This window comes from Hylobates moloch, unplaced genomic scaffold, assembly GCF_009828535.3.
Source record: "Hylobates moloch isolate HMO894 unplaced genomic scaffold, HMol_V3 SCAFFOLD_8, whole genome shotgun sequence".
NCBI classification, from domain to species: Eukaryota; Metazoa; Chordata; class Mammalia; order Primates; family Hylobatidae; genus Hylobates; species Hylobates moloch.
Genome location: NW_026652283.1, coordinates 38,228,724 through 38,238,089, shown reverse-complemented (window position 1 = coordinate 38,238,089; position 9,366 = coordinate 38,228,724). Strand labels below are relative to the sequence as shown.

Below are 9,366 nucleotides of genomic sequence, written 5' to 3'. Positions count from 1 at the left end.
CCAGACCGGGCTCCACAAGCCAGGGCTGTGACACACTGTAACACCCTCTTTGTGGTTCTGTGGTTCCTGGTGTCTCTGAGCTTTCGGCCACCACTGTGTTCCCCTTGTCCAGATGCTGGTGTCCACAGCAGAAGCCACTTATGGTATGTCTGGTCCAGCTGCAGCCTTGCACAGAGCCAAAGCCTATGCCGGCGCCTGGAGCTGCCAGTGCCGGCGCTTGGAGCTGCCCACCCGCTGCAGCAGCCGGCCTATCTGGCTGTGTGCAGTGGTCGCTCACACATCCCTCACTGCTCCACACCTGGTACGCCTTTGGCAGGCATGGGATCCGGGCCCGTAGTGCAAGCTGAGCTCAGCCTGCCGGACTGAGCGGGCAGAACGAGCCCAGCAGGCACAAGCAAAAGTCAAGCATAGGCGCTGCTAGCCACAGAGGTTTCCGGATGGCAAAGTGACACCCTAAGGTTCTTGTGAGAGCTGGGACTATAGGCGCACCCACTACACTCAGCTAATTTCGTTGTTTTTTTTTTTTTTTCTGAGGCGTAGTCTCGCTCTGTCGCCCAGGCTGGAGTGCAGTGGTGCCATCTCGGCTCACTGCAAGCTCCGCCTCCCGGGTTCACGCCATTCTCCTGCCTCAGCCTCCTGAGTAGCTGGGACTACAGACGCCCGCCACCACGCCCGGCTAATTTTTTGTATTTTTAGTAGATACAGGGTTTCACCGTGTTAGCCAGGATGGTCTCGATCTCCTGACCTCGTGATCTGCCCACCTCGGCCTCCCAAAGTGCTGGGACTACAGGCGTGAGCCACCGCGCCCGGCCACACCCAGCTAATTTCTTAAAACATTTTTGGCCGGGTTCAGTGGCTCACGCCTGTAATCCCAGCACTTTGGGAGGCCAAGGCGGGCAGATCACCCTAGGTCGGGAGTTCGAGACCAGCCTGACCAACATGGAGAAACTCCATCTCTACTAAAAATACAAAAATTAGCCGGGCGTGGTGGTGCATACCTGTAATCCCAGCTACTTAGGAGGCTGAGGCAGGAGAATTGCTTGAACCCGGGAGGCAGAGGTTGTGGTGAGCCAAGATTGGGACATTGCACTCCAGCCTGGGCAACAAGAGCGAAACTCCATCTCAAAAAAAAAAAAAAAATTTTACAGATGGGGTCTCACTGTGTTACCCAGGCTGGTCTCAAACTCCTGAGCTTAAACAGTCCTCTTGCCTTGGCCTCCCAAAGTGTTGGGATTACAGGTGTGAGCCACCACCCCCAGCCAAGAAGCCTAACTTACTGAGCGTCTTCTCTGTGCCAGGTGCTTTCACACATTAATGAAGGTCACTTAAATCTTACAGTTCTCTGAGAAAGACCTTATTTTTTGTTTTCATAACAAGGAAGTTGAGGCTGAGGAAGAAAGTAATTTTTCCAAGGCTATACAGAGTGACTTTTAAAAAATGTAAATCAGGTGGGGCACAGTGGCGTGTGCCTGTAGTCCCAGCTATTCTTGAGGCTTGGGTAGGAGGATCACTTGAACCCAGGAAGTTGAGGCTGCAGTGAGCTATGATCACACCACTGCACTCCAGCCTGGGTGACAGGGTGAGACTCTGTCTCTACAAGTAAATCAAATCACATCGCTCCCTTTCAATAGCCTATCATAACACTTCTAGTACTAGATGAGAAGACTGAGGCACAGAGAAGATAGCTAACTTGCCCAAAGTCACAGCTAGCCAGGGTAGATTTGAACCTAGGCACTGTATCCGGAGGCTGTACTCCTAACCATGAAATCTCAACTCCTTACCTTGGCTCACAAAGCCCTGTATGCTCTGGCTCCTGCTTCCTCTCTGGCCTCTTGTTATACCAATCTCCCCAGCTTCCCTGGCCTTTCCTGTGTTCCTAAATTGTCAAGGTCATTTCCCCCAGGTTCTTTGCATGAACTGTGAAAAGAAAAATTTAACTTTTAATTGGTGATTTGGCTTTTTTTTGCCAAATTTGTTATATTTGACTTTTATTTGCAACTCTAGAATTGGGCAACACTTCATTCTATAAAATGGAATGAGTGTTCAAATGAGCTGAGCAGAGAAAATTGGTTTTACAGACAGAAAAGGGCTGAGGAAAGCAGAAACAGAAATCAAAAAGAAGATCGGTTGTTTCAAAGTTACTTTCCTTGTAACTTTGAAGGCTAAAGCAGAGGGGACTTTCTTATCCTGCCAGCTAAAACGGGATGGTTTGGAGATCTAGCTATCTCTCACTCTTCTGATTTATCGGAATATCAGATAAACAACTTAGTTTCCACCTGGTGATGTGGAACTTTAGCATGAGTGACTCCATTTTGGTTCTGTCTGTTGGGCTTGGTGCAGGAGCCCTGTTCAAACCAATGGCCTCCAATTTTTTTTTCTTTTTTTTTTTTTTGGAGACGGAGTCTTGCTCTGTTGCCGAGGCTGGAATGAAGTGGTACTTTCTGAGCTCACTGCAGCCTCCACTTCCTGGATTCAAGCACTTCTCCTGCCTCAGCCTCCCGAGTAGGTGGGACTAGAGGTGTACACCACCACGGTGGGCTAATTTTTTCTATTTTTTTTGTAGAGACAGGGTCTCCCTATGTTGCCCAGACTGGTCTCGAACTCCTGGGCTCCAGTGATCCTTCCGCCTTGTCCTCCAAAGTGCTGGGATTACAGGTGTGGGCCTCCGCGCCTGGCCCTGCCTTCTATAAATTTTATTTAACAAGGCCGGGCGCGGTGGCTCACGCTTGTAATCCCAGCACTTTGGGAGACCGAGGCGGGCGGATCACGAGGTCAGGAGATCGAGACCACGGTGAAACCCCGTTTCTACTAAAAATACAAAAAAATTAGCCGGGAGTGGTGGCGGGCGCCTGTAGTCCCAGCTACTCGGAGAGGCTGAGGCAGGAGAATGGCGTGAACCCGGGAGGCGGAGCTTGCAGTGAGCCGAGATTGCACCACTGCACTCCAGCCTGGGCGACAGAGCGAGACTCCGTCTCAAAAAAAAATTTTTTTTTTAATTTAACAAACTGGTCCCTCTAATTGCAATGTTCCTCCCATAGTTTTCACAAGCTTGGCTTCATGTCACTAACCTCAACTGAAATGTCAACTTCTCAGGACACCCCTGACAATCCAATGAAAGATCACCCAGTCACTATCACATCACACTTTTAATCTTCTGAATAACTTTTTCTCTATTTTTCTTGTTTGCTTTCTTAAGACTTTCTCCCGCAGCGCCATCAGCTCAGGGAGCCACTTGATCTTGGTCACCGCTCTATGCCGGAGCCTGGGAAGGAGCCTGGTTCAATGAATGCGTGCGGAATGAATGAACGACTCTAGTGAAGGAAACTCCAATGACGCAGGCCGGGATTTGCGGAGCGCGAGCCCCGCGCCGCGAAGCATTCTGGGGATTGTAGTTTCTCCGTGCCGCGGTGACTCGCAGAGTACTGACGCACTCTGCGCCCGGAGGACAGAGCGGCCCGGTCGCCGGCATGGTTTCTCCGTCCTGCTGCAGCCGGCGGGAGGCAGCCAGTCCAGGTGCCCGCTAGCTTCGGCGGCGACCCAGACGGGGAAAGCGGAAGGAATGTCGCGTGGTGGGTCCGGGTCGGCGGTGCAGGGAGCCCCGGGGCGGAATGCGGGGGATGCCAGGACCTCCGGAAGGAGGTGCCGGAGCCCAGGAAGCGTTTTCTTCCCCATTTACCGAGTATAGCTCATTTCCCCAGACCCGCTCCCGCTGCTCTGAGTAAGGGGTGCTCATCTCGTTTTACCGGTAGCTAATAGCTAGCTTGGAGAAGCTAAGTGGTTTGCTAAGTGATCGCCCTCCTAGGAGGTGGCAGAGCCTGTCCTAGAACCCGGGCCTAACTCGAAGTCCGGTGACTGCTCTTTGCAGTCGCAGCAGCAACCCCATACCTTTGCTTGATCGCAGATTCGTCAGGCTGCAGCCGGGTGGCTGGTCGTTAGGCCCTGGCCAGGGACCTAGCTCCCAGCCCCCCTCATCACTGGCCTCGTCTGGCTTGCCACGCTCAGTGCCACACTGCACAGCCCTGGACGGGATGCTGAGCGAGGTCGTAAAGAGAGAGCGTTCTACCCCCTTTAACTCAGGGTCTGAAAATACGGGATAGGTAAGACATAGTGCACTAATACAATATAAGGGCATGTTGAAATCAAAGGAGAGTACCTTCAGTGGAGTGTGATTCTGGTAGCTTTGTTTTGCCTGTAGTTTAATAAATGTGGAAACAGGTTGAGACATTAACTTTTCTAGGTTTTCATAATTAGGGGTGGAGTGGGGATTCCAACCTAGGTTTCTCTACCTTCAAAACCTATGTACCTTATATACTACCGGTTGGGGGTTTTTTCCCCCCAATTCATTATCTAGATTTATTTTCTTTTTTTTTCTGAGAGTCTCGCTCTGTCACCCAGGCTGGAGTGCAGTGGCACAATCTTGGCTCACTGTAACCTCTGCCTTCTGGGTTCAAGCGATTCTTCTGCTTCAGCCTCCCAAGTAGCTGAGATTACAGGTGGGCCCATGCCCAGGTAATTTTTGTATTTTTAGTAGATACTGGGTTTCACCATGTTGGCCAGGTGGGTCTTGAACTCCTGACCTCAGGTGATCCACTCGCCTTGGCCTCCCAAAATCCTGGGTTTACAGGCATGAGCCCCTGCGCCTGACCTCATTACCTAAATTTCTACTTACATAACAGCTGCATGATGTAGACCAATAGTTCCCAGAGTGTGGGCCCCTGACCAGCAGCATCAGCATCACCTGGGAACATGTTCAAAATGACTTTTATCTCTGGGCCTCACCTCAGACCTGAGTCAAACTGGGAGTGGGGCCCAGCAAGCTGAGATAACAAGCCCCTCAGATGATTCTGATACACACTAATGTTTGAGAACTACTGGTGTCAACCAATGATTCTCAAACCTTAACGTGTATCTAATTCACATAGGGGGTCATGTTAAAATGCAGTCTGTTTCCAGCCAGTGTGGAAGATGGCAGTGAGCCACTCAGTGAAGGAGTGGATTATCTCAGAACAAGCCTGGGGAGAGACCTGAGATTGCGCATTTCTAACCAGTACCCCTCAGCACTTTGGAGTTACCTGGGGAGCTTTCTTTTTTTTTTTTTTTTTTTTTTGAGACAAGTAACTCTGCTGCCCAGGCTGGAGTGCAGTGGCGCGATCTCGGCTCACTGCAAGCTCTGTCTCCCAGGTTCACGCCATTCTCCTGCCTCAGCCTCCCGAGTAGCTGGGACTACAGGCGCCTGCCACCATGCCCGGCTAATTTTTTTTTTTTATTTTTAGTAGAGACGGGGTTTCACCATGTTAGCCAGGATGGTCTCAATCTCCTGACCTCATGATCCTCCCGCCTTGGTCTCCTAAAGTGATGGGATTACAGGAGTGAGCCACCGCACCCAGCCGGGAGCTTTTACAAAATAGGATACCTGGGCCCACCCCTCTAACCAAACGAATCAGAATCTCTGGAGTGGGGAAGTCGGGTTAAAAACTCGCCAGATGATTCTAATGTACACCTGGTGTGAGGTTTGGAGCCAGGAGGCTATGGATTTTCTTTCTTTTTTTTTTTTTTGAGACAGAGTCTCTCTGTTGCCCAAGTTGGAGCGCAGTGGCGTGATCTTGGCTCACTACAGCCTTCACCTCCCAGATTCAAGCGATTCTCCTGCCTCAGCCTCCGGAGCAGCTGTGATTATAGGTGCTCACCACCATGCCCGACTAATTTTTGTATTTTTAGTAGAGATGGGGTTTCACCATATTGGTCAGGCTGGTCTTGAATTCTTAGCCTCAAGCGATCCACCAGCCTTGGCCTCCCAAAATGCTGGGATTACAGGGGGGAGCCACCACGCCCCACCTGTGGCTACGGATTTGAATTCCAGCAATTCCACTTATTTACTGTGACCTTGGGCAAGTTACCTCTCCTAGCCATATTTTTCTTTTTTTTAAATTATTGATTTTTTAAAATTAATGTATTATTAGGAATGATACTTTTGTTGTTAGTCCTAATAATTTATCTTGAATTCTCAATGTAGATAATCATATAATTGACAAACAAGGACAGTGATCTTCCTTTATAATTATTGTTTCTCTCAATTCCTTCCCTTCTTTCTATAATCGTTTTTTGAACATTGCATTGACCATTCACCTACATTTTACTGTTGATTAGAAGCCATGCCGGGCGCGGTGGCTCACGCTTGTAATCCCAGCACTTTGGGAGGCCGAGGCAGGCGGATCACGAGGTCAGGAGATCGAGACCACGGTGAAACCCCGTCTCTACTAAAAATACAAAAAATTAGCCGGGAGTGGTGGCGGGCGCCTGTAGTCCCAGCTACTCGGAGAGGCTGAGGCAGGAGAATGGCGTGAACCCGGGAGGTGGAGCTTGCAGTGAGCCGAGATTGCGCCACTGCACTCCAGCCTGGGCAACAGAGCAAGACTCCGTCTCAAAAAAAAAAAAAAAAAAAAAGAAGCCATAAAAGGCATTCTTTTCTTGTCTCTGACTCAATAGAAATGCTCACCATTTTCTTTATTTTTTGAGACAGAGTCTTGCTCTTGTTGCCCAGGCTGGAGTGCAATGGCGTGATCTCGGCTCATTGCAACCTCTGCCTCCTAGGTTCAAGCAATTCTCCTGCCTCACCCTCCCGAGTAGCTGAGATTACAGGCGTGTGCCACCACGCTTGGCTAATTTTTTGTATTTTTAGTAGAAACAGGGTTTCACCGTGTTAGCCAGGCTGTTCTCGAACTCCTGACCTCAGGTGATCCACCCGCCTTAGACTCCCAAAGTGCTGGGATTGTAGGCGTGAGCCACCGCACCCAGCAAATGCTCACCGTTTTCTTATAGTTTTTTTTTTTTTTCTGAGACAGAGTCACTCTGCCACCCAGGCTGGAGTGCAGTGGCGCAATCTTGGCTCACTGCAAGCTCTGCCTCTCAGGTTCTTGCCATTCTCCTGCCTCAGCCTCCCGAATAGCTGGGACTACAGGCACCCGCTGCCACCACACTTGGCTAATTTTTTTTGCATTTGTAGTAGAGACGGGGTTTCACCATGTTAGCCAGGATGGTCTCAATCTCCTGACCTCGTGATCCACCTGCCTCAGCCTCCCAAAGTGCTGGGATTACAGGCGTGAGCCACCACGCCTGGCCTTCTTGTAGGTATTTTTAAAAAATTAGAGTTGGGGTCTTGCTATGTTGCCCAAGCAGGTCAGCAGAGCTCTTGGGCTCAAGTGAAGCTCCTACCTCAGTCTCCTGAGTAGCTAGTACCACAGGTGTATCCCACTGCGCCTGGCCATCCTAGCCATAGTTTTCTCATTCATAAAGTGAGCATAAGTAATCCTTGGCTTGCGAGTTGGTGTGAGGATTCTATGAGACGTGTGCGGGAAGCATCTGTGTCCACAGATACAAAAATCACAGAGGTGGTCTGTGCTGGGAATTTTGTTTGAGAACCTGGTGGAGGTGAGTTGGCAACTGTACCCCCTACCCTGCTATAGCTGCCATGTGTGTGCTCCTGTCCACAGCGAGCAGGCAGCTGGTGTGGAAGAATGGCGGTGAGCCATTCGCTGAAGGAGCGGACCATCTCTGAAAACAGCCTGATCATCCTGCTGCAGGGCCTCCAGGGCCGGGTAACCACTGTGGACCTGCGGGATGAGAGCGTGGCCCACGGACGCATAGACAATGTCGATGCTTTCATGAACATCCGCCTGGCCAAAGTCACCTACACGGACCGTTGGGGGCATCAGGTCAAGCTGGATGACCTCTTTGTGACAGGCCGCAATGTCCGCTACGTCCACATCCCAGATGACGTGAACATCACCTCCACCATTGAGCAGCAGCTGCAGATTATCCATCGGGTGCGGAACTTTGGTGGCAAGGGCCAAGGCCGGTGGGAATTTCCCTCCAAAAACTGTAAGTGAGGCCCTCAGCCAGCCCTGGCCCCAACTCGGAGTCCTCCAGTGATCTCCGGAGCCAGCTCCCTGCCCTCACACCCTGTCTGGAACCCGAGAAGAGGGCAGGGCCAGGCCAGAATCTGGCGTCCAACAGACACCACCTGTCAAAGCTGCCTTTCACAGGGTTCCACCTCCCAGACTCACTCTGGGACCCAGAATCCTATCTACCTGTGGCCTTGGGGTAGGTGACAATCCCCCTTTTTGATGATCTGAATCTCTGACTTATTGATTATGGAACCTGTCAAGTAGTTTTCAACTCTCCCAGTGAGGATAATTAAACTTGCTCAGCCTGAGCCACCTCTAGGTGTCTCCATTTTCTTGCAGTTGTGTTCATTTTCTCATGAAACCCAACTTGGATACAACAGGTCCGTGCCCCAGGCTTTCCCTTCTGTGTGCTGGGCTCCCAGACCGTCCTGTGTAGTCGGGGGCAGACTCAAGTTTGGCTGCACATTGGAATCACCTGTCCCACCCTCAGAGATTCATATTTCGTTGGTATGGGGTATGGTCTGAGGGCTAGGAGTTTTTTTAATTTCCCAGGCAATTCCAATATGTAGCAGTTTGAGAATGGTAGGAGAGTACTTCAGTCTGGTCAGGTGGAAAGTAGCTTTTCTATTCAGAGTCCCTGTTGAAGAGGCTGTTAGTCTCATTGCTGTTTCCTGAAGCAGAGAGGTTGGAGTATCCTGGGCCCTCCTCCCCTGGGGTGTGGGAGCTCGGCCAACAGCAGGAATTCCATCTCTAATCTGAGAGTTATTGGGTTCTCAGGGTTAGAACCCAAGTCCTTGTAGTAGCTGCCTTGTTGTCATTCTAGGCCTGCCACAGGCAAACAGCCGTCTTAGTGAAAGTGGCTCACTTGAGGTCAGGAGTTCGAGACCAGCCTGGCCAACATGGTGAAACCCCGTCTCTACTAAAAATACAAAAAAAATTAGCCAGGCGTGGTGGTGCACACCTGTAATCCCAGCTCCTCGGGAGGCTGAGGTGGGAGAATCGCTTGAATTGAACCAGGAGGTGGAGGTTGCAGTGAGCCGAGATCGTGCCACTGCATTCCAGCCTGGGTGACAGAGGGAGACTCCATCTCAAAAAAAAAAAAAAAGAAAGTGGCTTTCTCCTGTGGAACTAGAGAGTTTGAACTCATCAGATATCCACAGCACACCTGCCATGTGCCAAGGCCTTCTGCTAAGCATACATCATCTTTTTGTTTTGTTTTGTTTTGTTTTGTTTTCAATAGAGACAAGGTCTCACTATGTTGCCTATGCTGGTCTTGAATTCCTGGGCTCAAGCCATCCTCCTGCCTCAGCCTCCCTGAGTGGTAGGATTACAGGTGTGAGCCACCAGGTCTGGCCAAGCACATATTATCAAGTGAGATTTGAACCTTTTTGCATAGGAGCTTATACCCTAGTGGGGGAGGTGGTCAAAGAAAACAAAGATGAGGCCGAACACAATGGTTCAC

General features: G+C 50.5%; 1 protein-coding gene across 4 annotated transcripts; it reads left to right on the top strand.

Moving 5' to 3' along the window:
* Positions 1 to 3,410: 3,410 nt before the first annotated feature.
* On the top strand, positions 3,411 to 8,217 carry LSM10 (LSM10, U7 small nuclear RNA associated). Of its 4 annotated transcripts, XM_032160267.2 has the most exons (3): positions 3,472 to 3,513; positions 3,902 to 4,097; positions 7,491 to 8,217. In XM_032160267.2, the coding sequence occupies exon 3, from the start codon at positions 7,515 to 7,517 to the stop codon at positions 7,884 to 7,886; it is 372 nt and encodes a 123-aa protein (XP_032016158.1). In that variant the 5' UTR covers positions 3,472 to 3,513; positions 3,902 to 4,097; positions 7,491 to 7,514; the 3' UTR covers positions 7,887 to 8,217. The 4 variants fall into 4 exon arrangements, with proteins under 4 accessions (XP_032016157.1, XP_032016156.1, XP_032016158.1 ...); XM_032160266.2 differs by lacking the exon at positions 3,902 to 4,097 and having other exon boundaries at positions 3,411 to 3,513; XM_032160265.2 differs by lacking the exon at positions 3,902 to 4,097 and having other exon boundaries at positions 3,461 to 3,569.
* Positions 8,218 to 9,366: the final 1,149 nt, after the last annotated feature.